Raw genomic sequence first — 27,930 nt, 5'->3', positions numbered from 1 at the left:
TGGCGCAGCCCCCAGGGTGGCCGCGGGTGCGGGGCCTCCCCCCTCCGGGACGGGCCCGTCGCCGCAGGCAGCTGCCCGCACCCCGCCTCGGCCCAGCACCGGGCCTGCGGGCAGGGCCGCGGGGCGCACGGGCTGCCCGCGGGGACGGGGCTCGGTGTGACCCTGCGGGGGTGCCCGTCCCGGTGCGCGGCCTGTGCCCACGGTGGCTCCCATGTGGCTCCACGTGGCTACTGTGTGGTTTCATGTGGCTCCCATGCGGCTCCTTGTGGCCCCCTTGGGCCGTGTCGTGCCCGCGGGCCGAGCGGGGGCTCCCCGGGCAGCCGCGGCCCGGGGGAGGCTCCGTCTGGGACCGCCGGGATCCTCCCGCTCATCCCGCGGTGCCAAGGGGGGGGCGGCGGGACGCCCGCCCAGAGCCGAGGCCCCGCGGGCCGGGCCGGGCCGTGCCGGGAGGCGTCGGGGGGGGGACACGCAGCCGCGCTCCCTGGGGCGCCCCGACCCACCGGCGCTTCGCGGGGCCGAGGCGCGGGCAGGAGCCGCCCGGCGGGGGCCGGCATGGCCGAGAGCGCGGGGGCAGGCGCCGGCCGGGGGCGCGGAGCGGGGGGGGCTGCCACGCGCGGCTGCTCCCCGGCCGCCGCCGTGCCCGGCTCCCGCGGCCGGAGAGGGGGCTGTAGCCCCTCACGAGCCCCCCGGCGCGGCCGGGGACCGGGCAGGACCCCAGGGCCCTCGTCTGGCCACCCGGGGGGGCCCCCGGCAGCGGCACAGGTAGGGAGTTGCCCGAGGGGGGGGCTCCGTGGGCAGGGGGTGCAGGTTGCGGGCAGGACTGGCCCTGTGGGGTGCAGGTGGGGCAGGGGGGGGCACACGCAGCCCCGGGGCTCACCCGGTTCCCCAGGGTCGGGCGGTGACGCGGGGGACGGGGCTGCGGGTGCTGGGGTGAGAACGCAGCTCATGCCCCAACTCCCCGCAGGGCCCCCCCCCGCACCCCCAGGGCGCGGCGCGGGAGCGGGGCCGGGTGCGGGCGCAGCATCGGGCGTTCCGGGCGCTGCAGGCGGCGCTGCCGGCCGTGCCCCCCCGGCACCAAACTCTCCAAGCTGGGCGTCCTCGTCCGCGCCACCAGCTACATCGGGCACCTCAGCCACGTGCTGGGCCGCGGGGCCCCCCCGCCCGCCCCCTCCCCACTGCTGCACCCCCTGAAGGTGAGACACCCCCCCCTGCAACCCCGGGGTACCCCTTGCATGAGGGCACCCGGTCCATGGGGACCCCCCTCATCCCCTGCGCAGTCTGGGGGTCCCCAGGACACCCCCCAGCCCCCCCACGCTGGCAGCGGGTGTCCCCCCGTCCCCAGGCAGCAGCAGGACACGAGGACAGCAGCCCCCCCCCCAAAACCCCAACCCCTTTCTCCATCTCTTGTAGAAATGGCCGATGCGCTCCCGCCTCTACGTCGGCCCTTGGGGGGGTCCCGGTCCCGACCCCCCCGGGGTGGCCGCAGCCACCGGCAGCCGCGAGCAGGCAGGTGTGGGGTGCAGGGGCCTGGCAAAGGGGGGCGGCCCCCCCTGACCCCCAGCTGCAGGACACCCCCCCGCTGCTGCTCCATCCCCGCAGAATGTGCCCTGGGGGGGGGGGGGGCCGGGGGCAGGACTTTGGGGGGGGGCTGCCCACAGCCACCAGAACCTCGGGGGACACTTTAGGGGGGGCGGGGGAGGGGGGGGGGGCTCTGGTGGGAGCTGGCACAGCTCTGGTCTGGGGGTGTTGGGGGTTGCCCCCCCCGCGGCAATAAACCTGCAGCGAGCACCCAGCGCCTGCCTCGGGGTGAGCCCCCCCGCGGGACCCTCACGCTGCGCCCGGGGATGAGGGACCCTGCTCCCCCCCCCCTCCCCCGGACGGGCCCCCCCCGCCTGCCCGTGTGTCATGGGAACGGGGCCAAGGTCAAGGCTGCCGCCATAAATCTCAACCTCACTAGCGAGCCTCTGCTCTGCGGGGGGGCAGAAGGGCCCCCCCCGCTGCTCTGGGAGACGGCAGCGGGGGGGGGCCCATCTCCCCAGGGGCTCACAGCGGGGAGGGGGCGGATCTGGGGGCTCCCCCCACACCTGCACTCCAGAACCGTTTATTGGGGGGACGACGAACACAGAGAGAGGAGGAACGGGGTGTCCAGTGGGGGGGGGGGGGGGGGGGCGCTCGGCGCCTTGGGGGGGCACGGGGTGGCCCCCGGCCTGGGAGCGATGCGTAAGGCACGTGGCCAGGCCGGGGGCACCGGGCAGTGTCCCGGCCCGGGGTGGGAGGGGGGGGTCCCCCCGGGGGTCCCCCCCTGCCCCACCTTGGTCCCAGAGCCCCCTTGCCTTGGGGGCCTGTGCTGGCCGCGGAAGGGGGGGGCAGCCCCCCCCAGGTATTTGGTGCTCCCCAGTTGTCTGTGGGTACCCCCGGGGGGTCTGTGCCCCCTGGCCGGGGAGGGGGGGGGCTGGGGCAGTGCGCAGGGGGGGCACGGCCGGGACCCCCTGGCCGGGGGGCGCGGGGGGGTCAGAAGGAGGTCTCCTGCAGGGTGTAGGCAGGGACCCCGGCTGTGCGGACGTAGCCCTGTCCCTCCTCCTCCTCCCGCCGCGGGGGGCCGGGGGGGGCCAGGCCGTTGGGCACCCCGCTGCTCTTCGCTGCATCCCCAGGGTCGGCGTCCTGTGGGGACAGAAAGGGGGGGGTTAGGGGGAGCATGGATGAGGAGGGAGGCCCCAGGACCAAGGGGGGGGGGGGCCCTCACCTGCTCGGGAACGCCGAGCCCGCAGCAGAGCCGCCGCCGGGACCTGGCGGGGAGGCAGCAGAGCAGGCGGGGCAGCACCGGGGAGATGGTGCGGGGGTCCACGGCCGCTGCCGGCGTAGGGCCTGGAGTGAGGGGGTTGGGGGGGAGAAGTGAGCAGCAGGGAAGTGGGGGGGGACCCTGCCACCCCCCCGCCGCCCCCCCGGCACTCACCGGTGATGAGGCTGACCAGGAGCCCCACCAGGATGACGGTGGTGGAGTTGTGGGCGCTGTACCACAGGTAGGACAGGCTGTAAAACCTCTGCAGCCCCGTGGGGCTGCGGCGGAGATGGGGGGGTGAGGGAGGGCGGGGGGGGGCACCCCCACACCCTTCCCCCTCCCGCAGCGCCCTGGCACTGAGCTCAGCCCCCCCTAAACTGTGCTCACCTCTGGGGGGCCGGCGTGGGGGCCAGCAGGGTGCTGGCAACGAGGGTGGTGAGGTTGCCCGCGGCGGGCAGCGCGGTGCCGTTGGAGGGGGGGGCCCCCCCGGCCCCCCCCATGCTGCGCAGGATGCCGCCGATGCCCACCCAGAAGGCCATGGCCAGGCCCGCCAGCAGCCCCACAGCAGCTCCCTGTGCCAGGTGGGAGGGACGGGTGGGCTCGGGGTGTCCCAGCGCCCCCCACTGCGGGGTCTGTGCCCCCCCCCGCGGCGGGGCAGGGAGCGGGGGGGTCACTCACCGTGGGGTTGGCGCAGGGGAAGAACATGCCCAGGCAGAAGAGCCCCAGCAGCGGCCCCCCCACCATGCCGAAGATGCTGATGGCTGCCTGCGGGGGGGGGACACATCCCTCAGCGCCGGCCCCTCACCTCGGTGATGGAGCTGGGGGGGCCCCCGCGCCCCCCACCCCTACCTGCAGCACAGGGCCCAGCATGGAGGAGACGTAGGCCATCCCCAGGCAGAGCAATCCGTAGCCAAGAGCTGGGGAGAGGAGCACGGCGGGGGGGTCACGGCGGCACTGGGGGGGTCACCGCCACTGCCAGCCCCCCCCCCGCCCCGGCACAGCCCCCCCGGCTCACCCAGCAGCTTGGAGAGCAGCGTGGCCCGAGACTCCGACAGCCCGGGGCAGTGGGGCCGGACCAGATCCTCCATCGTCACCGTGGCCAGCGAGTTGAAGGCGGAAGAGATGGTGCTGTGGGGGGGACAATAGTGCTGAGACACCCCCCACAGCGCCCCCGGCCCCCCCCCGGGGCCACCCGCTCACCTGAGGGACCCACTGAAGAGGCAGGCGACGAAGAGCCCGGGCAGCCCCGGCAGGTCCCGCAGCACGTCCATCACGAAGTACAGCACCAGCTGGGGCGGGGGGGTCAGCGCCTGCAGGGCCGGGGGGGCCGCGGGGGGCCAGGCCCGGCCCTGCGGGAGGTGTGAGGGGGCTGCGGGGGGGGTCCCGGGCACCCACCTGGTCGGAGCCGGGGCGCTGGGCGGGCGCCAGCGGGTGCTCGAGGTCGTAGACGAACATGACGAGGCCGGTGAGGCAGCTGAGGCAGAGGACGATCTGCTGGCAGGGGAAGACGGCGTAGCAGGAGCTGCGGGCGCCGGGCAGGGGTCAGGGGTGCTGCTGGGGGGGGAAATGGCGGCGGGGGGGGGGCCCCGATCCCCCACCCCGACCCCTGACCCCACTCACAGCTTGGCCTCCCGCTCGCTGCGGGCGCTGAGGTAGCGCTGCACCTGCGCCTGGTTCACCCCGTACAGCGACAGCATCATGAAGACCCCCCCCACGGCCAGGGTCCAGAAGGTGTGACGCTCGAAGGGGTCGGGGTTCAGGCTGCGGGGAGGCGCCGGCGGGGGGGGGGTCACGGCGATGGGTCCTCACCAGCTCCCCGCGGGCAGCAGGGACGCTGCGTCGTGTCACCCACCCGCCGGCCCCAAGCCTCGCCCGGCGTGACGGGGGGTCCCGGGTACCGGGACACTCACTCGATGCCGGCGATCTTGCCGTGCCGCTGGGCCAGGTGCCAGACGCGGGCCATGCCGCCCACCCGCCGGGCGCCCACCACGATGACGGCCAGCTGCCCCGCCAGCATCACCAGCGTCTGGAACACGTCGGTCCAGATGACGGCCTTCAGCCCGCCCTGCCGAGGCACGACACCCGTCACCGCAGCCCCACGCCGCAGCCCCACGCCGCAGCCCCACGCCGCAGCCCCTCGCCGCAGCCCCACGCCGCAGCCCCACGCCGCAGCCTGGCACTCACCAGCGTGGTGTAGAGCGTGCAGACCAGCCCCATGGTCAGCACCGCACTCCAGAGGTCAAAGCCCGTCACTGGAAGCAACAAAGATTCTGAACGAGCAGGCGGCAGCCCCCCCTGCCCCCCCCCCCAGGGCTGCCAGCATCGTCCCCGCAACAGGTCCCGTGTGTCCCCCCGCCACTTACCAGCGTTGAGGGCCAGCGCGGGCGCGTACAGAACCACCCCCATGTAGATGACCTGCGGGGAGAGCAGCGCTGAGACCGTGCACGGCCCCCCCCGCGCCCCCCCCAGCCCCACTCACCATCTGGAAGATGAAGGTGACGGTGCCGAGGACTCGCACCGTCTTGTTGAAGCGCAGCTCCAGGTACTGCGGGGTGAAAGGGGAGGGGGGGGGGGGATCAGGGCCCCGTCCCGCCCGGGCGCAGGGAGCCCAACCCCCCCCCTCGGCCCCGCTCACCTCGTAGGTGCTGGTGATGCGCAGGCGGTAGAAGACAGGGATGAAGACGTGGGCCGGGATGAGCAGCCCCAGCAGGTAGGAGCAGCCCAGGAACCAGTACTCGGTGCCGAAGCGGTAGATCTCGGCCGGCACGCCCAGGATGGCCACGGCCGACTGGAAAGTGGCCAGCAAGGAGAGGGCGACGGGCAAGAAGCCCATGTTGCGGTTGGCCAGGAGGAACTCCTGCACCGTGCGCTGCCGGTCCCCGCTCAGCGCGTAGAAGAGCCCGATGGCCGAGGACAGCACCAGCAGCAGCGCGAAGATGCTGTAGTCGATGACCGTGAACTCCATGGCGCGCCGCCGCCCCCCCGCCGGAGCCGCCGCTGCCCGGCCACGCGCCCCGGCTGCGCCCCGCCGGCCTCATGGGCGCCCCGAGCCCCGGCAGCCGCCCCGGCAGCGGGTCCCGGCCGGCATCGCCCCCGGCACACGGAGCTGCGGGACGAGGGACGGGGCTCAGCGCCGGGAGCCGTCCAGGCGCCGCGGGGACCTTCGCTCGCTCCGGCTCGGCCTTAAGGACTCGTGGTGCGGGGCGGGGGGGCCAGGCTGGAAAAGGAACGTCCCTTTAACCCTCCTCCTCCCGCTGGGCTGGGCTCGGCCCCGCCGCGTCCACCGCCCCGACCTGCCCCCGCCAAGGGAAACGGGCGCCTCTGCCAAAGAACACCCAAGGCCGCGGGTGCAAAAACAGTCGCGCCCAAGACCCCGGCGGCACCGGCCCTGCCAGGCCCACGCGGCCCCCCCGGGGCCGGCAGCACCGGTTCTGCCGCCGCCAAACCCAACACAACTGCCCCCGGTGCAGGGCAGCCCCCCCCTGCCCGGGCCGGCAGCACCGGTCCCGCCGTCGCCAAACCCAACGCGACCCAACCGCCCCCCGGCACCGCGCAGCCCCGCCGGGCCCGGCGCAACGGCCCCCCCCCGCGGGACAGGCAGCCCCCGGCCCCGCAGGACAGACGGACGGAGAGCGGAGCCCGGCGTGGGGGCACAGGGCGGCGTGACCCCCACCCCACGCAGCCGGGGATGGACGGACAGACAGACAGGTGGACGGAGGGGCTCTGGGCACCCCCCTCAGCCCCCCCTAGAGCAGGGGGGGGGTGTCCGGGCACTCCAGGAGCGGGCGGGGGGTGCGGGGGGACCCCACGCCGCCGGAGGATGAAGCTGAGCTGCCGGTGGCAAAGCGAGTGGCGAAGGGGGGGGGGGGCTGAGGGGGGGGCTGGCGCTGCGCCCACCGTGATCCCCGGAGGAACGCCGGCCCGGGGCATACCCGGGGGGATTAGGCTGGGCCCCGCTGGGCCCCGCTTGGCACCGCCTGCCCGGGCCTGCCCGCCGCGGGAGCCGGGCGGGAAGGAGGTGAGAGGGCAGCGCCTCGCATGCCACCGTCCCCCGTCCCCCCCCCGTCCCGGACACCCCCCCCCTCCGCGGCGCAGCTCCCAGCCAGGGTCCAAGGTCACCGCAACCGCGTTCCACCGCGGAGTCTAAACACGGGGCCGGCAGCGCCGCCAGCACCCCCCGCTGCCACCCCACGCCCCCACCCCGGCAGCACCGGGTGTCCCCAGCCCGAGGCTCCCCCGCACCCCCACGGCCCCCCGGGGTCCCTGGGGCGCTGCTGTCCCGAGCCTCGGTGTCCCCGGGCCGAGGCCGCGCTCCCCGCCCTTCCCTCCCCATCCCCCGGTGTCCCCAGTGACCCCGCCCGGGGCCCGGCCCCCCTGCCCCCGGTGCCTCACGTTTCCTTGTTCCCCATGTCCTCGATGACCTCACTCGGGGCGCCGCTGCCCAGCCCCGGTGTCCCCATGACCCCAGTCCACATTCCTGACCCCCTTCCCGGTGTCCCCGGTGACCCCAGGCCACATTCCTGACCTCCTTCCCGGTGTCCCCGGTGACCCCAGGCCACATCCCTATCCCTTTCCCGGTGTCCCCGGTGCCCCCAGCCCCACTGTCCCTCAGGATCCTCAAGACCCGGCCCCCTCATCCCCGCTGTCCCCACTGACCCCGCTCCCCGGTCCCGCTCCTCGGTGCTGCCGGGGGATGGGGGGGGGGGGGGGGGGGTGCGTGTCACAGGACGAGCCCCGGTCCCGGCGTGTGGCCCGGCGGGGCCGCGGAGCCGGGAGGGGACGGGACGGGGCAGGACGGTGACCTTGAGGGGCGGAGCGGGGGGGGGTTTCCCGTTCCGACACTCACCGGCGGCGCCGACCGGCGCGGCGGAGCTGGACCCACGTGCCGCGCTGCGGCCGCCGTCGCGTATTGATGACGTAGTGAAGCGGCCGCGCTGCCCTCCCTGCCCTCACTTCCGCCCGGTCCGGCGCGCCGTGATGACGTCACAGCGCGCTCGGCCGCTTCTGGCGGGTCACCGCGCCCCGGTAACGGCCGCCCCCCCCCCCCCGCTCCTCGGGGGACCCCCCTGGAGGCCGCGGCCGGGTCCAGAGGGCGCCCGGGGAAGGGGGGGGGGGTGTCCCGGTCCCTCCCTCCGCGCCTCCCGCCGCACCGCCAGGGGGCGCCCTCGCAGCGGGCGGGGCGCTCCCGGAAGAGCCCCGGGAAGGGGGGGTGGCGGTGCCATGGGCGCCTTCTTCGTCCTCCTCCTCCTCCTCCTCTTGCTGCTGCCGCTGCCCGGGAGCGGTGGCGGGGACCGGGGGGGCCTCGATCCCGGGGAGTACCCCCGGACCCCCCCGCCGCCGGTGTGCGGGCTCTGCCCGGGGCCGCTGCGGAACGGCTCCCTCGTGTCCCGGTACTGCGAGTCCCGCGCCGGCACCGAGAGCGACGGGCGCTGCTGCCGGGAGCGGGGCCCCGGTCCGGAGCGACTGCTGGGGTACGGGGGGGCTGTGGCGGCGGGGTGCTGGGGACACGGGGGGGGCTGACGTGTGTGTCACCCCCCCGCTGTCCCCCCCAGGCTGGACCTGAGCAGCTGCTCCCTGCGCAGCCTCCCCCCGGCGCTGGCCCAGGCCGCGGCCGCCGTCGTCCTGTGAGTCCTCGTGTCCCCTCCCGGGCCGGGAGAGGGGTCTGGGGGGCTCTGGTGGGACACACCCCCCCCCCCCCCTCCGCGATGGGTCCCCGTCCCCCCCAGCTCCCAGGGGCACCCCGCTGCCCGGGGGACACCGGCTGCCCCCCAGCCTGTTTGCAGGGCGGTGACGGGGGAGCCCCCAGGGACTGGGGGGGGGTGCGTGGGAGCGTCAGACCCCCCCTGGGCGAAGGGGATGGCCGGGAGGTGGGGCGGGACGGTGAGTGACCCAGCAGCCTGCGAATGGGCCGGGGGGGTGAGGGGGGAGCAACCGGTGTCACCTGCCTCGGCCCCGGTGAGGTCGGGGACACGGCCCCGGGCGACGTCCCCGTCACTCACCGCGGGTTTGGCGGCCGGAGCGTGTCGGGGGGAGGAACGGGCTGGGCGGCCCCGTCCAGAGAGGCGCCGTCGAGGAACAGCGCAATGGCCGGGGGGGTCGGTAACGGGGGGTGCCCCGCCGCGGTCGGCACGTGTGAACCCCCTGAGGGTCAACGAGGCCAAGGGCAAGGTCCTGCCCGTGGGCACAGACCCAGGCTGGGCGAGGGGAGGGGGAGCAGCCCCAGGAGACAGACTTGGGGGGTCGGGGGGTGGAAAACTGCCTGTGAGCCAGCAACGGGCGCTGGGCTGCCCCCAGAGCAGGGGGGGCACAGGGTCGGGGGGGGATTCTCCCCCTCTGCTCCGCTCTGGGAGACCCCCCTGCAGGGCTGGGTCCAGCTCGGGGGCACCAACAGCAGAAGGACACGGACCTGCTCCAGCGGGGCCAGAGGAGCCACGGAGATGCTGGGGGGGCTGGAGCCCCCTGTGAGGACAGGCTGGGAGAGTTGGGGGGTTCAGCTGGAGGAGAGAAGGCTCCGGGGAGACCTTAGAGCGGCCCCCCAGGGCTGGAAGGGGCTGCGGGAAAGGGAGGGGAATGATGACACTTTTTACAAGGGCGGGTAGTTAGGGTAAGGGGTGACAGTTCTAAACTGACAGAGGGAGATTTAGATGAGATCTGAGGCAGAAATTGTTCCCTGTGAGGGGGGTGAGGCCCTGGCACAGGCTGCCCAGAGAAGCTGTGGCTGCCCCCTCCCTGGAAGGGCTCAAGGCCAGGTTGGACGGGGCTTTGGGCAACCCGGGCTGGTGGAAGGTGGCCCTGCCCGGGGCAGGGGGTGGCACTGGAGGGGATTTAAGGTCCCTTCCAGCCCAAACTGCCCTGTGACCCTCTGGGGTACCTTGTCCCTTCCCTGGGGCTGGGTGTCCCTGCTGGGGGGCAGCAGCCTGGCCCCGGGCAGTGATGTGGCACAGAGAGGGCCCCCCCTGTTCCAGAGCCCTCGCCTGCCCGCACGGGGGCACCCCCAGGGCTCTGCTGGGCCCGGTGCTGCTCGGGGGGTGCCCGGGACTCCCCGGTGCCCCGTGTGTGTTCGCAGGGACCTGTCAGAGAACCCCCTGACGCCGCTCCCCAACGGCTCCTTCCTGGGCTTCACCCGCCTGCAGCTCCTGTGAGTACTGGGGGGACACGGCGGGGGGGGACACACATGGGGGGGTGTCGCCGCGGTGGCGGGTGCTGAGCTCTGTCCCCAGCGCGGTGCCGCGGGCGCTGGAGTGCCCGGGCGGGAGCGGCGCCTGGGACGAGGTGAGGACGCGCGGGAGCAGCCGGTTCTGCCAGGGCCAGAGGAACCCCTGCAACACCTCCGGGGAGCCGGGTACGGAACGGGGGGGCTGGCGGGCAGGGGGGGGGCTGGCTGCGGCCTGTCCCCCTGAAACCCCCCCCCAATGCTCCGCTCCGCCAGCCTGGCCGTGCCCCGAGAACGCTGCCTGCGCCCCGGCCGGGCCCGGCCTCACCCAGTGCCTCTGCGACAGCCCCTTCCACGGGTACAAGTGTCTGCGCCAGGTCAGCGGGACGGGACCCCCTCCCTGAGTGCCCCCCCGGACTGGAGCAGTGACGGGGGGGGGCAACCCCGGTCACTGCCGCTCCCCCGCAGGGCGCGTTCCCGGTGCTGCCGTTCTGCGGGATCCTGGGAGCCGTCACCCTCTCGCTGTCCCTCCTGCTGTGGGGCACCCAGCGGCGGACGGCGGGGACCCCCTGAGCGGGGCCGGGGGGGCTCCGGGGGCTGGGGGGCGGCTCTGGGTGCGGGGGGCTGGGGGGGGGAATAAATCCGCAGCGCCCGGTCCGTGTGTCTGTCCGAGTCCTTCCCGGGGGAACGTGGGACCCGCGGGGCTGGGGGCGCCGCCTTCCCCCCGCAACCCCCCGTGCTGGGGAGGAGCCCCCGGCGCTGCCCCCCGCCCCGGTAACGGCCCCGCGCTGGGACCGGCAAAGGGGAGGGGCGGGGCGAGCGAGTAGGGGGCGGGGTGCTGCGGGACTTGTGGGCGTGTCCATGCAGATGAGCGGCCGCGCGGCACGACGGGACGGACCCCGCGCCCGCCCGGCGGCGGGTCCGGGCGGTGCCGGTCGGTGCGCGGGGCCGCGCGGGGCGGGTCCGGGTCGGGGTGTCGGGGTGCGGGGCGGTGCGGGTGCGTGTGCGGGGTGTCCGTGCGCTGTGCGTGTGTCGGTGCGGGTGCGGGGTGCCGGGGCGCGGGGCGGGTCATACTTACCTGGCAGGGGAGACACCATGATCAGGCAGGTGGTTTTCCCAGGGCGAGGCTCATCCCCTGCACTCCGGGTGTGCTGACCCCTGCGATTTCCCCAAATGCGGGAAACTCGACTGCATAATTTGTGGTAGTGGGGGACTGCGTTCGCGCTCTCCCCTGGCTCTTCCGTCCCAAAAGCAGAGAGAGAATTCCTTCGTCTCGCCGTTACCGTCTCCTCTCCCCGCTCCCGGCAGGTCCCCGCTCTCTGCGGTCACCACAACCGGTTTTCCCCCCGTTCCCCGTCTCCGCGTTTGGAACTGTCGGTCCCTGCGGGCTCCTCCCCACAGCCCGTCCCTCCGGTCGGGCCCGTCCCGGGCCGGCGGCAGAGCGGGAGGTGGAGCCGCGGGCGCTCCCCGAGGGGCACCGGGACGGGCTCGGGCACCCGCCACCCCCTCACAGAGTCCCGGAATCCTCTGGGCTGGAAAAGCCCTTGCAGCTCCCCCAGCCCGACCACGACCCTCCCCCTGACCGTTCCCAACTCCCCCAGATCCCTCAGCGCTGGCTCAGCCCGACTCTTCAACCCCTCCAGGGATCCCGGGGACTCCCCCCTGCCCTGGGCAGCCCATTCCAACGCCCAACAGCCCCTTCTGCACAGAAATCCTTCCTCAGAGCCAGCCTGACCCTGCCCTGGGCAGCTTGAGGCCATTCCCTCGGGGCCTGGCGCTGGGGCCTTGGCTCCAGAGACTCATCCCCCCTCTCTGCCCCCTCCTGGCAGGGAGTTGCAGAGGGCCAGGAGGTCTCCCCTCAGCCTCCTCTGCTCCAGACTGAACCCCCCCAGTTCCCCCAGCCGCTCCCCAGCAGACCTGTGCTCCAGACCCTGCCCCAGCTCCGTTGCCCTTCTCTGGCCACGCTCGAGTCATTCAATGGCCTTTTTGGGGTGAGGGGCCCAGAACTGAACCCAGGAATCGAGGGGCGGCCTCCCCAGTGCCGAGCCCAGGGCTCAGATCCCTTCCCTGGCCCTGCTGGCCACGCCGGTGCTGACACAAGCCAGGATGCCGTTGCCCTCCTTGGCCCCCTGGGCACACTCTGGCTCATTCTCACCCCCCAGCCCCTCTCTGACCGGCAGCTCTCCAGCCACTCCTCCCCAGGCCTGTAGCCCTGCTGGGGGTTGTTGTGGCCCAAGGGCAGCCCCCGGCGTTTGCCCTCAGTGAAACTCCCCCAGTTGGGCTCAGCCCATGGCTCCAGCCTGCCCGGGTCTCTCTGCAGCCTCCCCACCCTCGAGCAGACCAACACTCCCACCCAGCTGGGTGTCAGCTGCAAACCGACTGAGGGTGCCCTCGATCCCCTCGTCCAGATCATCAATAAAGATGTTAACCGGGAGCGGCCCCAGCACCCAGCCCTGGGGTTCCCACTCGTGAGCGGCTGCCAACTGGATTTAACTCCCTTCACCACAACTCCGGGCCCGGCCACCAGACGGTTTTTTACCCAGCGAAGCGTGTGCCCATCCAAGCCTCGAGCAGGCAGTTTCGCCAGGAGAATGCTGTGGGAAACGGTGTCAAAGGCCTTAGTGAAGTCAAGGTGAACAACATCCACAGCCTGTCCCTCATCAGTAAGCAGGTCGCCCTGTCACACACCAGGTTTGCCAGGCAGGCCCTGCCGCTCATAACCCGCTGACCGGGCCTGACCCCCTGGCTGTCTGTTGTACGACATTTGACGGCACCGAGATGTCCTGCTCCGTGACCGTCCTGGCACCGAGGGCACACGGACAGGGCTGGAGTTTCCTGGATCCTCCTTCCTGCCTCTTGCGGATCCGTGTCCCATTTGCCCCCCTCGGGTCCAGCGGGACCTCCCCAGTCAGCCACGGCTCCAGGTAAACCACGGGCAGCGGCTTGGCGAGCGCATCTGCCGGCGCCCTCAGCACCCCCGGGCGGAACCGGCCGGACCCGCGGGCTGCGCGACCCCCGGCGGGGCTGCGAGCTGCCGGGAGCCGAGAGAGCGGGCACCGAGGAGAGAAAGGACAAGCTCGGGTAATTCCTCTTCTGCTTTTGGGACGGAAGAGCCAGGGGAGAGCGCGAACGCAGTCCCCCACTACCACAAATTATGCAGTCGAGTTTCCCGCATTTGGGGAAATCGCAGGGGTCAGCACACCCGGAGTGCAGGGGATGAGCCTCGCCCTGGGAAAACCACCTGCCTGATCATAGTGTCTCCCCTGCCAGGTAAGTATGACCCGCCCCGCGCCCCGGCACCCCGCACCCGCACCGACACACGCACAGCGCACGGACACCCCGCACACGCACCCGCACCGCCCCGCACCCCGACACCCCGACCCGGACCCGCCCCGCGCGGCCCCGCGCACCGACCGGCACCGCCCGGACCCGCCGCCGGGCGGGCGCGGGGTCCGTCCCGTCGTGCCGCGCGGCCGCTCATCTGCATGGACACGCCCCCGGGCTGCCTATAGCCCCGCCTCTCTGCGGCCCTGCACCGCCGCCTGGGCTGGGGCGGGGCGGGGGGCGGGTCAGGGGGCGGGGCGGTACCGCCGCAGCCCCGAGGGGGGCGGGGCCTCCGCTCCCTCCCGCCCCGCCCCGCCCCGGGACCGGCCCCGCTCCGACCGACGGCCCCGCCCGCACCGGCTGCGCCGCCCCAGACCCGCCCCGGCCCGCGGGCACCGGCCTCCGCCGGCACCGGGCCCGGCTCCCCGCGGACGGGAGGCTGCGACGGCCGCACCCCCGGCCCCCCCCCGCGGGGACGGGCGCTCCCGGCGCTGCCGCTGGCGGCGGCGAGTCCCGGGGACGAGCGCCCGGCCCCGGCGGGAAGGTGCCGTCCCGGCCGCCCCCCGGGCCCGGCGATGGACGCGGGGGGACGCGCCATGCCCCCGGCGGAGGTTCCCGGTGCCACCGGAACAAAGGGCGGCCGAGCCGAACCGGGGCCCCGCGGGAGCGAACCGCCGGGACCGAGGAACCGGCTCCGCCGGGAGGTTTCACCGGGAAGCGGGCGGCTGTCACCGGCAGCGCCGGGGCCGGGGGCTCCCCGCAGCTCGGCCGCGGCAGCGCCTTTGGCCGGACGCTCCCGGCGCGGCCCCGCACGGTCACGGCTCACGGAACACGAACGTCCCCCAGCGCGGCCGGGCTCGGGCCGGGGCCGGGGCCGCCTGGGTGCTCTCTCTGCGCCCGCCCGCTGCTCCGGGGCTCTCGGGCGCTGCGGGAGGAAGGCTCACGGTCCTCCTCGCCCTGCGCTGCTCCTCGGGGCCCGCGCGGACCCTCCCGCACAATTTCTCGAACCCCGCGAGCGGTTCCCGCTGGTTCACCGCCTCTGCCCCACCCAAACCCACCCGCGGTCGGTTCCTCCCGCCCCGCCCGTCCCCTACAGACGCTGAACTCGCGAGCACCCAGCCGCTTTCTTATCTGGGCTGAATATTGCAGTTCTTGGTACGTCCCCGGGGAGAGCTGCCCCGGGGCCGGCGGGACCGGGAGCAAACCCGGAATCGAGAATTTACCGGCCCCAGGGGCTGGAAATCACAGACTCTCCCTGGGGTATCGGTCACCACAGCGCACACCCAGCTCGTGTCACACGCTGATTACATAGATGCGACGATGCACATTAATCAAGTGCTCACACATAACCGCGTTAATTCCTGTAAATCATTTTCATATCCAGCCTCTTCCCGGTCCCGCGCCCTGGAGTCCTGAAACGCGTCCGGGCTGTCATGAGAGTCGGGGGTCCGTGGGTCGGTGGGCGCCGTCTCCCCTGTCCGAATTACCTTTGACCGAGCTGCTTCACAACTTGGCAGACATAGGCAGGTCGTTACAGTTCATTTTCTCTACCTTCTATTAATCTTACTTTTTGACATGCAAAACAATAAAGCATTATTTCAGGATTAATAATTACTGAAGTCTGTGGCCCGGGCGGTTTTGGTCTGAGACTTTACAGGTGAGCTCGCAGCAGCAGAGCTGGTTACAGGGTCACACGGCGTTCCATAGTTACTTACAGCAATATACAATTATTCTCTGAGTTGTATAAAACTAATATGCTATTAAAATTCTATTTGGCTACTCAGTTACGATCATTTTTATCATAAACCCCCAAATCAACTTAAACCAATAACAAGTCAATGCCAATCAGTAACAGGGCCGGGAGCAATACTCGGAAATCGGGAGAAGTCGCCGTAAGTAACGCCGGTGCCGCCCGGGGACCGTTCCTTCGGGTCGGCGGCGAGGGACGGGGGTTTGCGCGCACACAGACCGCACACGTTCATCACGGTCCCTGCGGAGGGGGGTCTGGGGGGGAGGACTTGTTGCGTTCAGGGTAAGAGATAAATTCGGTCAGAGATAAATCCCCTCGCGTTCCAGCCGCGCCTCAGAGATCAGAGGGGCTGGGGGCGGCTGGACTTGCCCCTTCACGGGTTTGCCCCTTGAGACCGGGACTGTCGGTCTGAGCCAGCCCCGGCAGCCCGGTCGCTGTCGCTCTGGTCGCATCCAAGAGGAGCCGCCGGGTTCGCGAACAGCACGGTTTATTCTTCGTGCAACGCTCAGGGAATCTTTAAGATCGCCTTCGAGAAATGCACACACTGCAGGCTGGCCCTACAGCCCTACGCAAAACCAAAGGATGGCAGTCGCACACGCACAGCTCCCGGGGGTCACTCGGCGTAAGAGGGAATCTTACCCAAAGGCGTCCTGCGGGGGGAGAGCACGAACCCCTCGATCCGTCCCTCCGAGTTGGTGTCGGATCATGGTCCCTCCGAGTTAGGTGCAAACGTGGGGTACTATTTGTTGTAGTAGGTATGGTGAGTGGGTGGGACTGGAGGCAAATCATTATCCTGTCATTAATACATAATTAGGTTCATGGTGCCTAGGGGTACGGCTGGTTTTTGTGGGAAAAAAGAGGGAGAACGGGAAGCAAGGTCGACTTGGTATGATAGGTGCGGCTGGGTTGTGTGGGAAGGAAGGGAGGATGAGGCACAGGGCTGGCGGGTTGCTACAAAAAATCACATTTCAAGGGAATCAAGCAGAACAGGAGATAAGTCTGTCCTTGAAGGGACAGAATGGGACGGCACGGCCTGCACCCCCCTCGCGGTCTCCCTTGGCGCCACATCGAACACAAATCCCTGGACCTCGGGTGCTGTGTTTGTTCTGGGCGCTCGGTGTCAAGGGAAATGTGCGCTTCGCAGACCTCTCACTGGTTTGCTCTTCTGCCTTCCCCACGCTTCCGACACCCAATTTTACATACTTGATTTCCGATACCTGACAGGAGTTCCCGGGGTTCGTTTGCCCGGTCCCGGCACACGCAGGGAAAGGGGAGTGAGGGTCTGGTGGGGGCGAGGGGAGAAGTCCGGGGTCTTCCTCACAGCGGTCGCTAGCTGATGGAAAAGGAACAAGCTTTAGAAAACTGTTTTCTCTTAGGATATTATTACTAGCAGGAATAATTAATAAATAGATATTGTTTTATAGGTTTAATTAACAGAGTGCAGGTGCTCTAGGAACACAACTGCCAGTTTAAGCCACTTAGAAAGGCTCGGGTGTGAAAAGCTCGACATAGATTAAATATCTGTTAAACAGAACATTTTGAGTGTTTTCTCAGGAGTCTGGAAGTGAATTATGATGAAGGTTGTTCAGAAGACGAGTAACCGTGACGAGGGAAGGCTGCGTCAGTGGGCAGCGGTGTCCGACGAGGGCTTGGAATGGAACGGGTAGAACCAGCGGGAACTGGGGAACCCAGTGGGGTTTTGAAAACTGGTGATGAACTGAGAGCTGAAAGCTCCCGGAAAACCACCAAAACCTCTTTGCGTTGTGCGTCAGATCGTATCTAGAGGCGCTTTCTGTGAGCTGCGGCCGCTCCCCGAGGGGCCGCCCCAACTCGGGGCTGTCCATGAACCAGACCCAGAGATGCCCCCGGTCTGGGGGAGTCCTCTATCAGCTGAGCTCTCAGAGCAGGCGCGGTGCAGTGAAGCCCAGGTGCCTCCTGCCTAAACCAGCAGAATCGCCCTCCCCAGAACAGGGTCCCTGTGTCTCTGTTCCAGCCGCCCCTTATCGGACTTTTCCCATTCCAGGGGTTGCCCAAGCGCCCGCTGAAGGCCCCGGGTCTCCTCCCAGGGATTTTTCCGTCGGGAGCCTGACGAGCGTTTCGATCCCACCCAAACAGACAAAGGGACCTCAGGAACCACCTGAGGCTCAGGAGTCCTTGAGAAACAAACGAAGCAAAGCGCAAGCGAAGCTTCCAGACATCCCTGATAATTGTCAGGAATTCGTTGTTTGGAGCCCTCTCACCTCCGCGGCGTGGGGAGCCCCGAGCAGCGTCCCGGGGCATCCACTGCCAGGGCTCGGGGGGGCCGAGGGCCACCTACAAAATCCCAGGAAGGAGCCGGCGACGCCGGGGCCATCCCAGGGCGTCCCGAGCCACGCGGGAGAGCGGCCGGACCCAGCAGGGGCCTCCCCGCGGGGCTGGGCGGGACGAGGCCGCGGGAGGGTCACAGAGCCCCGGGGCACGCCCGGGGGGAAACGGTAAAGGCCGGAGCTCGGCTGCAGCCGACACCGGCCGGCGCTGGGTCAGGCAAAAAAGGGCTTTTGTCGGTGAGTCCGTGTCAGGGGAGGCCGAAAGGAAACGCGGGGCTGGTGCGTGTCGGAGGTGCTCACCTGGGCGGCGGCGACGGGAAGACACGGAGGCGTTCGGTGCTCCCCGGGCCTCAGTCCCGAGCGGCACCGACAGACCCTGGGCCGCACCGACCCCGCCTTGGGCCGCCGGGCGGGAGCCGGGACTTGCCCTCTGTGGCCGCGGAAGTTGCCGGGGACCAGCGGCCTCGGCTGAAGGACCACAAGTCCCCGGGGCCGGCGGGACTCACCCCGGAGCGCGGGAGGCGCCGGCGGGCGCGGCGGCAGGAGCCCTGGGCGTCGCGCGCCAAAGGGCCGGGCGCGCCGGGGAGCCCCCGCGAGCGGGCGCCGCCAACGTGACACCGAGGGACGGGAGGGAAGAGCCGGAAGGGAACGAGCCCCGGGAAGAGCCTTGATCAGGGTGTTGTTAATAGCGGAGTGATGGACGGACAGACATTGTCCTGGGGGTTTAATTAACAGGCTGCAGGTGCTCAAAGACCGTCTGCGGAGGCCCCGGCGGGGCTGCGGCGGCAGAACCGAGGGCGGAGGAGTCGAGCCCTGGGCCCGGGCCCGCCTCGGCCAAGAACGAACGAGCAGCGGCGGAGGGGGCGGAGCGCTGCGGGCCCGCGGGAGGGGCGGGGCCTCTCTGGGCCCCGGGGGCGTGTCCATGCAGATGAGCGGCCGCGCGGCACGACGGGAGGGACCCCGCGCCCGCCCGGCGGCGGGTCCGGGCGGTGCCGGTCGGTGCGCGGGGCCGCGCGGGGCGGGTCCGGGTCGGGGTGTCGGGGTGCGGGGCGGTGCGTGTGCGTGTGCGGGGTGTCCGTGCGCTGTGCGTGTGTCGGTGCGGGTGCGGGGTGCCGGGGCGCGGGGCGGGTCATACTTACCTGGCAGGGGAGACACCATGATCAGGCAGGTGGTTTTCCCAGGGCGAGGCTCATCCCCTGCACTCCGGGTGTGCTGACCCCTGCGATTTCCCCAAATGCGGGAAACTCGACTGCATAATTTGTGGTAGTGGGGGACTGCGTTCGCGCTCTCCCCTGGCTCTTCCGTCCCAAAAGCAGAGAGAGAATTCCTTCGCCTCGCCGTTACCGTCTCCTCTCCCCGCTCCCGGCAGGTCCCCGCTCTCTGCGGTCACCACAACCGGTTTTCCCCCCGTTCCCAGTCTCCGCGTTTGGAACTGTCGGTCCCTGCGGGCTCCTCCCCACAGCCCGTCCCTCCGGTCGGGCCCGTCCCGGGCCGGCGGCAGAGCGGGAGGTGGAGCCGCGGGCGCTCCCCGAGGGGCACCGGGACGGGCTCGGGCACCCGCCACCCCCTCACAGAGTCCCGGAATCCTCTGGGCTGGAAAAGCCCTTGCAGCTCCCCCAGCCCGACCACGACCCTCCCCCTGACCGTTCCCAACTCCCCCAGATCCCTCAGCGCTGGCTCAGCCCGACTCTTCAACCCCTCCAGGGATCCCGGGGACTCCCCCCTGCCCTGGGCAGCCCATTCCAACGCCCAACAGCCCCTTCTGCACAGAAATCCTTCCTCAGAGCCAGCCTGACCCTGCCCTGGGCAGCTTGAGGCCATTCCCTCGGGGCCTGGCGCTGGGGCCTTGGCTCCAGAGACTCATCCCCCCTCTCTGCCCCCTCCTGGCAGGGAGTTGCAGAGGGCCAGGAGGTCTCCCCTCAGCCTCCTCTGCTCCAGACTGAACCCCCCCAGTTCCCCCAGCCGCTCCCCAGCAGACCTGTGCTCCAGACCCTGCCCCAGCTCCGTTGCCCTTCTCTGGCCACGCTCGAGTCATTCAATGGCCTTTTTGGGGTGAGGGGCCCAGAACTGAACCCAGGAATCGAGGGGCGGCCTCCCCAGTGCCGAGCCCAGGGCTCAGATCCCTTCCCTGGCCCTGCTGGCCACGCCGGTGCTGACACAAGCCAGGATGCCGTTGCCCTCCTTGGCCCCCTGGGCACACTCTGGCTCATTCTCACCCCCCAGCCCCTCTCTGACCGGCAGCTCTCCAGCCACTCCTCCCCAGGCCTGTAGCCCTGCTGGGGGTTGTTGTGGCCCAAGGGCAGCCCCCGGCGTTTGCCCTCAGTGAAACTCCCCCAGTTGGGCTCAGCCCATGGCTCCAGCCTGCCCGGGTCTCTCTGCAGCCTCCCCACCCTCGAGCAGACCAACACTCCCACCCAGCTGGGTGTCAGCTGCAAACCGACTGAGGGTGCCCTCGATCCCCTCGTCCAGATCATCAATAAAGATGTTAACCGGGAGCGGCCCCAGCACCCAGCCCTGGGGTTCCCACTCGTGAGCGGCTGCCAACTGGATTTAACTCCCTTCACCACAACTCCGGGCCCGGCCACCAGACGGTTTTTTACCCAGCGAAGCGTGTGCCCATCCAAGCCTCGAGCAGGCAGTTTCGCCAGGAGAATGCTGTGGGAAACGGTGTCAAAGGCCTTAGTGAAGTCAAGGTGAACAACATCCACAGCCTGTCCCTCATCAGTAAGCAGGTCGCCCTGTCACACACCAGGTTTGCCAGGCAGGCCCTGCCGCTCATAACCCGCTGACCGGGCCTGACCCCCTGGCTGTCCGTTGTACGACATTTGACGGCACCGAGATGTCCTGCTCCGTGACCGTCCTGGCACCGAGGGCACACGGACAGGGCTGGAGTTTCCTGGATCCTCCTTCCTGCCTCTTGCGGATCCGTGTCCCATTTGCCCCCCTCGGGTCCAGCGGGACCTCCCCAGTCAGCCACGGCTCCAGGTAAACCACGGGCAGCGGCTTGGCGAGCGCATCTGCCGGCGCCCTCAGCACCCCCGGGCGGAACCGGCCGGACCCGCGGGCTGCGCGACCCCCGGGGGGGCTGGGAGCTGCCGGGAGCCGAGAGAGCGGGCAGCGAGGAGAGAAAGGACAAGTTGGGGTAATTCTTGGTCTGCTTTTGGGACGGAAGAGCCAGGGGAGAGCGCGAACGCAGTCCCCCACTACCACAAATTATGCAGTCGAGTTTCCCGCATTTGGGGAAATCGCAGGGGTCAGCACACCCGGAGTGCAGGCGATGAGCCTCGCCCTGGGAAAACCACCTGCCTGATCATGGTGTCTCCCCTGCCAGGTAAGTATGACCCGCCCCGCGCCCCGGCACCCCGCACCCGCACCGACACACGCACAGCGCACGGACACCCCGCACACGCACCCGCACCGCCCCGCACCCCGACACCCCGACCCGGACCCGCCCCGCGCGGCCCCGCGCACCGACCGGCACCGCCCGGACCCGCCGCCGGGCGGGCGCGGGGTCCGTCCCGTCGTGCCGCGCGGCCGCTCATCTGCATGGACACGCCCCCGGGCTGCCTATAGCCCCGCCTCTCTGCGGCCCTGCACCGCCGCCTGGGCTGGGGCGGGGCGGGGGGCGGGTCAGGGGGCGGGGCGGTACCGCCGCAGCCCCGAGGGGGGCGGGGCCTCCGCTCCCTCCCGCCCCGCCCCGCCCCGGGACCGGCCCCGCTCCGACCGACGGCCCCGCCCGCACCGGCTGCGCCGCCCCAGACCCGCCCCGGCCCGCGGGCACCGGCCTCCGCCGGCACCGGGCCCGGCTCCCCGCGGACGGGAGGCTGCGACGGCCGCACCCCCGGCCCCCCCCCGCGGGGACGGGCGCTCCCGGCGCTGCCGCTGGCGGCGGCGAGTCCCGGGGACGAGCGCCCGGCCCCGGCGGGAAGGTGCCGTCCCGGCCGCCCCCCGGGCCCGGCGATGGACGCGGGGGGACGCGCCATGCCCCCGGCGGAGGTTCCCGGTGCCACCGGAACAAAGGGCGGCCGAGCCGAACCGGGGCCCCGCGGGAGCGAACCGCCGGGACCGAGGAACCGGCTCCGCCGGGAGGTTTCACCGGGAAGCGGGCGGCTGTCACCGGCAGCGCCGGGGCCGGGGGCTCCCCGCAGCTCGGCCGCGGCAGCGCCTTTGGCCGGACGCTCCCGGCGCGGCCCCGCACGGTCACGGCTCACGGAACACGAACGTCCCCCAGCGCGGCCGGGCTCGGGCCGGGGCCGGGGCCGCCTGGGTGCTCTCTCTGCGCCCGCCCGCTGCTCCGGGGCTCTCGGGCGCTGCGGGAGGAAGGCTCACGGTCCTCCTCGCCCTGCGCTGCTCCTCGGGGCCCGCGCGGACCCTCCCGCACAATTTCTCGAACCCCGCGAGCGGTTCCCGCTGGTTCACCGCCTCTGCCCCACCCAAACCCACCCGCGGTCGGTTCCTCCCGCCCCGCCCGTCCCCTACAGACGCTGAACTCGCGAGCACCCAGCCGCTTTCTTATCTGGGCTGAATATTGCAGTTCTTGGTACGTCCCCGGGGAGAGCTGCCCCGGGGCCGGCGGGACCGGGAGCAAACCCGGAATCGAGAATTTACCGGCCCCAGGGGCTGGAAATCACAGACTCTCCCTGGGGTATCGGTCACCACAGCGCACACCCAGCTCGTGTCACACGCTGATTACATAGATGCGACGATGCACATTAATCAAGTGCTCACACATAACCGCGTTAATTCCTGTAAATCATTTTCATATCCAGCCTCTTCCCGGTCCCGCGCCCTGGAGTCCTGAAACGCGTCCGGGCTGTCATGAGAGTCGGGGGTCCGTGGGTCGGTGGGCGCCGTCTCCCCTGTCCGAATTACCTTTGACCGAGCTGCTTCACAACTTGGCAGACATAGGCAGGTCGTTACAGTTCATTTTCTCTACCTTCTATTAATCTTACTTTTTGACATGCAAAACAATAAAGCATTATTTCAGGATTAATAATTACTGAAGTCTGTGGCCCGGGCGGTTTTGGTCTGAGACTTTACAGGTGAGCTCGCAGCAGCAGAGCTGGTTACAGGGTCACACGGCGTTCCATAGTTACTTACAGCAATATACAATTATTCTCTGAGTTGTATAAAACTAATATGCTATTAAAATTCTATTTGGCTACTCAGTTACGATCATTTTTATCATAAACCCCCAAATCAACTTAAACCAATAACAAGTCAATGCCAATCAGTAACAGGGCCGGGAGCAATACTCGGAAATCGGGAGAAGTCGCCGTAAGTAACGCCGGTGCCGCCCGGGGACCGTTCCTTCGGGTCGGCGGCGAGGGACGGGGGTTTGCGCGCACACAGACCGCACACGTTCATCACGGTCCCTGCGGAGGGGGGTCTGGGGGGGAGGACTTGTTGCGTTCAGGGTAAGAGATAAATTCGGTCAGAGATAAATCCCCTCGCGTTCCAGCCGCGCCTCAGAGATCAGAGGGGCTGGGGGCGGCTGGACTTGCCCCTTCACGGGTTTGCCCCTTGAGACCGGGACTGTCGGTCTGAGCCAGCCCCGGCAGCCCGGTCGCTGTCGCTCTGGTCGCATCCAAGAGGAGCCGCCGGGTTCGCGAACAGCACGGTTTATTCTTCGTGCAACGCTCAGGGAATCTTTAAGATCGCCTTCGAGAAATGCACACACTGCAGGCTGGCCCTACAGCCCTACGCAAAACCAAAGGATGGCAGTCGCACACGCACAGCTCCCGGGGGTCACTCGGCGTAAGAGGGAATCTTACCCAAAGGCGTCCTGCGGGGGGAGAGCACGAACCCCTCGATCCGTCCCTCCGAGTTGGTGTCGGATCATGGTCCCTCCGAGTTAGGTGCAAACGTGGGGTACTATTTGTTGTAGTAGGTATGGTGAGTGGGTGGGACTGGAGGCAAATCATTATCCTGTCATTAATACATAATTAGGTTCATGGTGCCTAGGGGTACGGCTGGTTTTTGTGGGAAAAAAGAGGGAGAACGGGAAGCAAGGTCGACTTGGTATGATAGGTGCGGCTGGGTTGTGTGGGAAGGAAGGGAGGATGAGGCACAGGGCTGGCGGGTTGCTACAAAAAATCACATTTCAAGGGAATCAAGCAGAACAGGAGATAAGTCTGTCCTTGAAGGGACAGAATGGGACGGCACGGCCTGCACCCCCCTCGCGGTCTCCCTTGGCGCCACATCGAACACAAATCCCTGGACCTCGGGTGCTGTGTTTGTTCTGGGCGCTCGGTGTCAAGGGAAATGTGCGCTTCGCAGACCTCTCACTGGTTTGCTCTTCTGCCTTCCCCACGCTTCCGACACCCAATTTTACATACTTGATTTCCGATACCTGACAGGAGTTCCCGGGGTTCGTTTGCCCGGTCCCGGCACACGCAGGGAAAGGGGAGTGAGGGTCTGGTGGGGGCGAGGGGAGAAGTCCGGGGTCTTCCTCACAGCGGTCGCTAGCTGATGGAAAAGGAACAAGCTTTAGAAAACTGTTTTCTCTTAGGATATTATTACTAGCAGGAATAATTAATAAATAGATATTGTTTTATAGGTTTAATTAACAGAGTGCAGGTGCTCTAGGAACACAACTGCCAGTTTAAGCCACTTAGAAAGGCTCGGGTGTGAAAAGCTCGACATAGATTAAATATCTGTTAAACAGAACATTTTGAGTGTTTTCTCAGGAGTCTGGAAGTGAATTATGATGAAGGTTGTTCAGAAGACGAGTAACCGTGACGAGGGAAGGCTGCGTCAGTGGGCAGCGGTGTCCGACGAGGGCTTGGAATGGAACGGGTAGAACCAGCGGGAACTGGGGAACCCAGTGGGGTTTTGAAAACTGGTGATGAACTGAGAGCTGAAAGCTCCCGGAAAACCACCAAAACCTCTTTGCGTTGTGCGTCAGATCGTATCTAGAGGCGCTTTCTGTGAGCTGCGGCCGCTCCCCGAGGGGCCGCCCCAACTCGGGGCTGTCCATGAACCAGACCCAGAGATGCCCCCGGTCTGGGGGAGTCCTCTATCAGCTGAGCTCTCAGAGCAGGCGCGGTGCAGTGAAGCCCAGGTGCCTCCTGCCTAAACCAGCAGAATCGCCCTCCCCAGAACAGGGTCCCTGTGTCTCTGTTCCAGCCGCCCCTTATCGGACTTTTCCCATTCCAGGGGTTGCCCAAGCGCCCGCTGAAGGCCCCGGGTCTCCTCCCAGGGATTTTTCCGTCGGGAGCCTGACGAGCGTTTCGATCCCACCCAAACAGACAAAGGGACCTCAGGAACCACCTGAGGCTCAGGAGTCCTTGAGAAACAAACGAAGCAAAGCGCAAGCGAAGCTTCCAGACATCCCTGATAATTGTCAGGAATTCGTTGTTTGGAGCCCTCTCACCTCCGCGGCGTGGGGAGCCCCGAGCAGCGTCCCGGGGCATCCACTGCCAGGGCTCGGGGGGGCCGAGGGCCACCTACAAAATCCCAGGAAGGAGCCGGCGACGCCGGGGCCATCCCAGGGCGTCCCGAGCCACGCGGGAGAGCGGCCGGACCCAGCAGGGGCCTCCCCGCGGGGCTGGGCGGGACGAGGCCGCGGGAGGGTCACAGAGCCCCGGGGCACGCCCGGGGGGAAACGGTAAAGGCCGGAGCTCGGCTGCAGCCGACACCGGCCGGCGCTGGGTCAGGCAAAAAAGGGCTTTTGTCGGTGAGTCCGTGTCAGGGGAGGCCGAAAGGAAACGCGGGGCTGGTGCGTGTCGGAGGTGCTCACCTGGGCGGCGGCGACGGGAAGACACGGAGGCGTTCGGTGCTCCCCGGGCCTCAGTCCCGAGCGGCACCGACAGACCCTGGGCCGCACCGACCCCGCCTTGGGCCGCCGGGCGGGAGCCGGGACTTGCCCTCTGTGGCCGCGGAAGTTGCCGGGGACCAGCGGCCTCGGCTGAAGGACCACAAGTCCCCGGGGCCGGCGGGACTCACCCCGGAGCGCGGGAGGCGCCGGCGGGCGCGGCGGCAGGAGCCCTGGGCGTCGCGCGCCAAAGGGCCGGGCGCGCCGGGGAGCCCCTGCGAGCGGGCGCCGCCAACGTGACACCGAGGGACGGGAGGGAAGAGCCGGAAGGGAACGAGCCCCGGGAAGAGCCTTGATCAGGGTGTTGTTAATAGCGGAGTGATGGACGGACAGACATTGTCCTGGGGGTTTAATTAACAGGCTGCAGGTGCTCAAAGACCGTCTGCGGAGGCCCCGGCGGGGCTGCGGCGGCAGAACCGAGGGCGGAGGAGTCGAGCCCTGGGCCCGGGCCCGCCTCGGCCAAGAACGAACGAGCAGCGGCGGAGGGGGCGGAGCGCTGCGGGCCCGCGGGAGGGGCGGGGCCTCTCTGGGCCCCGGGGGCGTGTCCATGCAGATGAGCGGCCGCGCGGCACGACGGGACGGACCCCGCGCCCGCCCGGCGGCGGGTCCGGGCGGTGCCGGTCGGTGCGCGGGGCCGCGCGGGGCGGGTCCGGGTCGGGGTGTCGGGGTGCGGGGCGGTGCGTGTGCGTGTGCGGGGTGTCCGTGCGCTGTGCGTGTGTCGGTGCGGGTGCGGGGTGCCGGGGCGCGGGGCGGGTCATACTTACCTGGCAGGGGAGACACCATGATCAGGCAGGTGGTTTTCCCAGGGCGAGGCTCATCCCCTGCACTCCGGGTGTGCTGACCCCTGCGATTTCCCCAAATGCGGGAAACTCGACTGCATAATTTGTGGTAGTGGGGGACTGCGTTCGCGCTCTCCCCTGGCTCTTCCGTCCCAAAAGCAGACCAAGAATTACCCCAACTTGTCCTTTCTCTCCTCGCTGCCCGCTCTCTCGGCTCCCGGCAGCTCCCAGCCCCCCCGGGGGTCGCGCAGCCCGCGGGTCCGGCCGGTTCCGCCCGGGGGTGCTGAGGGCGCCGGCAGATGCGCTCGCCAAGCCGCTGCCCGTGGTTTACCTGGAGCCGTGGCTGACTGGGGAGGTCCCGCTGGACCCGAGGGGGGCAAATGGGACACGGATCCGCAAGAGGCAGGAAGGAGGATCCAGGAAACTCCAGCCCTGTCCGTGTGCCCTCGGTGCCAGGACGGTCACGGAGCAGGACATCTCGGTGCCGTCAAATGTCGTACAACGGACAGCCAGGGGGTCAGGCCCGGTCAGCGGGTTATGAGCGGCAGGGCCTGCCTGGCAAACCTGGTGTGTGACAGGGCGACCTGCTTACTGATGAGGGACAGGCTGTGGATGTTGTTCACCTTGACTTCACTAAGGCCTTTGACACCGTTTCCCACAGCATTCTCCTGGCGAAACTGCCTGCTCGAGGCTTGGATGGGCACACGCTTCGCTGGGTAAAAAACCGTCTGGTGGCCGGGCCCGGAGTTGTGGTGAAGGGAGTTAAATCCAGTTGGCAGCCGGTCACGAGTGGGAACCCCAGGGCTGGGTGCTGGGGCCGCTCCCGGTTAACATCTTTATTGATGATCTGGACGAGGGGATCGAGGGCACCCTCAGTCGGTTTGCAGCTGACACCCAGCTGGGTGGGAGTGTTGGTCTGCTCGAGGGTGGGGAGGCTGCAGAGAGACCCGGGCAGGCTGGAGCCATGGGCTGAGCCCAACTGGGGGAGTTTCACTGAGGGCAAATGCCGGGGGCTGCCCTTGGGCCACAACAACCCCCGGCAGGGCTACAGGCCTGGGGAGGAGTGGCTGGAGAGCTGCCGGTCAGAGAGGGGCTGGGGGGGGTAAGAATGAGCCAGAGTGTGCCCAGGGGGCCAAGGAGGGCAACGGCATCCTGGCTTGTGTCAGCACTGGCGTGGCCAGCAGGGCCAGGGAAGGGATCTGAGCCCTGGGCTCGGCACTGGGGAGGCCGCCCCTCGATTCCTGGGTTCAGTTCTGGGCCCCTCACCCCAAAAAGGCCATTGAAGGACTCGAGCGTGGCCAGAGAAGGGCAACGGAGCTGGGGCAGGGTCTGGAGCACAGGTCTGCTGGGGAGCGGCTGGGGGAACTGGGGGGGTTCAGTCTGGAGCAGAGGAGGCTGAGGGGAGACCTCCTGGCCCTCTGCAACTCCCTGCCAGGAGGGGGCAGAGAGGGGGGATGAGTCTCTGGAGCCAAGGCCCCAGCGCCAGGCCCCGAGGGAATGGCCTCAAGCTGCCCAGGGCAGGGTCAGGCTGGCTCTGAGGAAGGATTTCTGTGCAGAAGGGGCTGTTGGGCGTTGGAATGGGCTGCCCAGGGCAGGGGGGAGTCCCCGGGATCCCTGGAGGGGTTGAAGAGTCGGGCTGAGCCAGCGCTGAGGGATCTGGGGGAGTTGGGAACGGTCAGGGGGAGGGTCGTGGTCGGGCTGGGGGAGCTGCAAGGGATTTTCCAACCCAGAGGATTCCGGGACTCTGTGAGGGGGTGGCGGGTGCCCGAGCCCGTCCCGGTGCCCCTCGGGGAGCGCCCGCGGCTCCACCTCCCGCTCTGCCGCCGGCCCGGGACGGGCCCGACCGGAGGGACGGGCTGTGGGGAGGAGCCCGCAGGGACCGACAGTTCCAAACGCGGAGACGGGGAACGGGGGGAAAACCGGTTGTGGTGACCGCAGAGAGCGGGGACCTGCCGGCAGCGGGGAGAGGAGACGGTAACGGCGAGACGAAAGAATTCTCTCTCTGCTTTTGGGACGGAAGAGC

At 69.4% G+C, this 27,930-nt stretch overlaps 2 protein-coding genes and 5 non-coding genes across 8 annotated transcripts; 4 read left to right on the top strand and 3 right to left on the bottom strand.

Moving 5' to 3' along the window:
• Positions 1 to 2,154: 2,154 nt before the first annotated feature.
• Positions 2,155 to 7,741, bottom strand: SLC5A6 (solute carrier family 5 member 6). Of its 2 annotated transcripts, XM_074895193.1 has the most exons (16): positions 7,626 to 7,741; positions 5,415 to 5,996; positions 5,259 to 5,324; positions 5,143 to 5,194; positions 4,964 to 5,031; positions 4,690 to 4,844; positions 4,400 to 4,540; positions 4,175 to 4,301; positions 3,980 to 4,068; positions 3,795 to 3,907; positions 3,629 to 3,696; positions 3,458 to 3,544; positions 3,167 to 3,351; positions 2,954 to 3,057; positions 2,744 to 2,865; positions 2,155 to 2,661 (listed from the first exon to the last, which is right to left on the bottom strand). In XM_074895193.1, the coding sequence occupies exons 2-16, from the start codon at positions 5,742 to 5,744 to the stop codon at positions 2,512 to 2,514; spliced, it is 1,857 nt and encodes a 618-aa protein (XP_074751294.1). In that variant the 5' UTR covers positions 5,745 to 5,996; positions 7,626 to 7,741; the 3' UTR covers positions 2,155 to 2,511. The 2 variants fall into 2 exon arrangements, with proteins under 2 accessions (XP_074751294.1, XP_074751295.1); XM_074895194.1 differs by lacking the exon at positions 7,626 to 7,741 and having other exon boundaries at positions 5,415 to 6,178.
• A 112-nt stretch (positions 7,742 to 7,853) lies between these two features.
• On the top strand, positions 7,854 to 10,520 carry ATRAID (all-trans retinoic acid induced differentiation factor). The gene is made up of 6 exons (XM_074895202.1): positions 7,854 to 8,250; positions 8,332 to 8,403; positions 9,846 to 9,917; positions 10,000 to 10,121; positions 10,209 to 10,309; positions 10,401 to 10,520. Exons 1-6 carry the CDS (start codon positions 8,000 to 8,002, stop codon positions 10,503 to 10,505), a joined length of 723 nt encoding a protein of 240 aa, XP_074751303.1. The 5' UTR covers positions 7,854 to 7,999; the 3' UTR covers positions 10,506 to 10,520.
• A 482-nt stretch (positions 10,521 to 11,002) lies between these two features.
• On the top strand, positions 11,003 to 11,166 carry LOC141956579 (U1 spliceosomal RNA). Its single transcript, XR_012632951.1, has one exon. It is a non-coding gene; the product is annotated as a U1 spliceosomal RNA (small nuclear RNA).
• Positions 11,167 to 13,046: 1,880 nt separating this feature from the next.
• Positions 13,047 to 13,210, bottom strand: LOC141956582 (U1 spliceosomal RNA). Its single transcript, XR_012632954.1, has one exon. It is a non-coding gene; the product is annotated as a U1 spliceosomal RNA (small nuclear RNA).
• Positions 13,211 to 18,443: 5,233 nt separating this feature from the next.
• Positions 18,444 to 18,607, top strand: LOC141956578 (U1 spliceosomal RNA). Its single transcript, XR_012632950.1, has one exon. It is a non-coding gene; the product is annotated as a U1 spliceosomal RNA (small nuclear RNA).
• A 1,880-nt stretch (positions 18,608 to 20,487) lies between these two features.
• Positions 20,488 to 20,651, bottom strand: LOC141956583 (U1 spliceosomal RNA). The gene has a single exon (XR_012632955.1). It is a non-coding gene; the product is annotated as a U1 spliceosomal RNA (small nuclear RNA).
• A 5,233-nt stretch (positions 20,652 to 25,884) lies between these two features.
• Positions 25,885 to 26,048, top strand: LOC141956577 (U1 spliceosomal RNA). Its single transcript, XR_012632949.1, has one exon. It is a non-coding gene; the product is annotated as a U1 spliceosomal RNA (small nuclear RNA).
• The last annotated feature ends 1,882 nt before the right edge of the window (positions 26,049 to 27,930 follow it).

The sequence above is a fragment of the Athene noctua genome, chromosome 1 (assembly GCF_965140245.1).
Source record: "Athene noctua chromosome 1, bAthNoc1.hap1.1, whole genome shotgun sequence".
In the NCBI taxonomy this organism is placed as follows: domain Eukaryota; kingdom Metazoa; phylum Chordata; class Aves; order Strigiformes; family Strigidae; genus Athene; species Athene noctua.
The sequence above is the reverse complement of the archived record's forward strand: the minus strand, read 5'-3'. Positions and strand labels throughout refer to the sequence as shown.

Bases quoted from the DNA above. Each gene is read 5' to 3' on its own strand.
- SLC5A6 (XM_074895193.1), bottom strand. From the start codon at position 5,744: ATGGAGTTCACGGTCATCGACTACAGCATCTTCGCGCTGCTGCTGGTG. The intron at 3,545-3,628 runs GTAGGGGTGGGG...CCCCCCCCGCAG, and splicing joins TGCTGGGCCCTGTGCTGCAG to GCAGCCATCAGCATCTTCGG. The intron at 3,058-3,166 runs GTGAGCACAGTT...TCTCCGCCGCAG, and splicing joins CCCACGCCGGCCCCCCAGAG to CCCCACGGGGCTGCAGAGGT.
- ATRAID (XM_074895202.1), top strand. From the start codon at position 8,000: ATGGGCGCCTTCTTCGTCCTCCTCCTCCTCCTCCTCTTGCTGCTGCCG. The intron at 10,122-10,208 runs GTACGGAACGGG...CCGCTCCGCCAG, and splicing joins CAACACCTCCGGGGAGCCGG to CCTGGCCGTGCCCCGAGAAC. The intron at 10,310-10,400 runs GTCAGCGGGACG...GCTCCCCCGCAG, and splicing joins GGTACAAGTGTCTGCGCCAG to GGCGCGTTCCCGGTGCTGCC.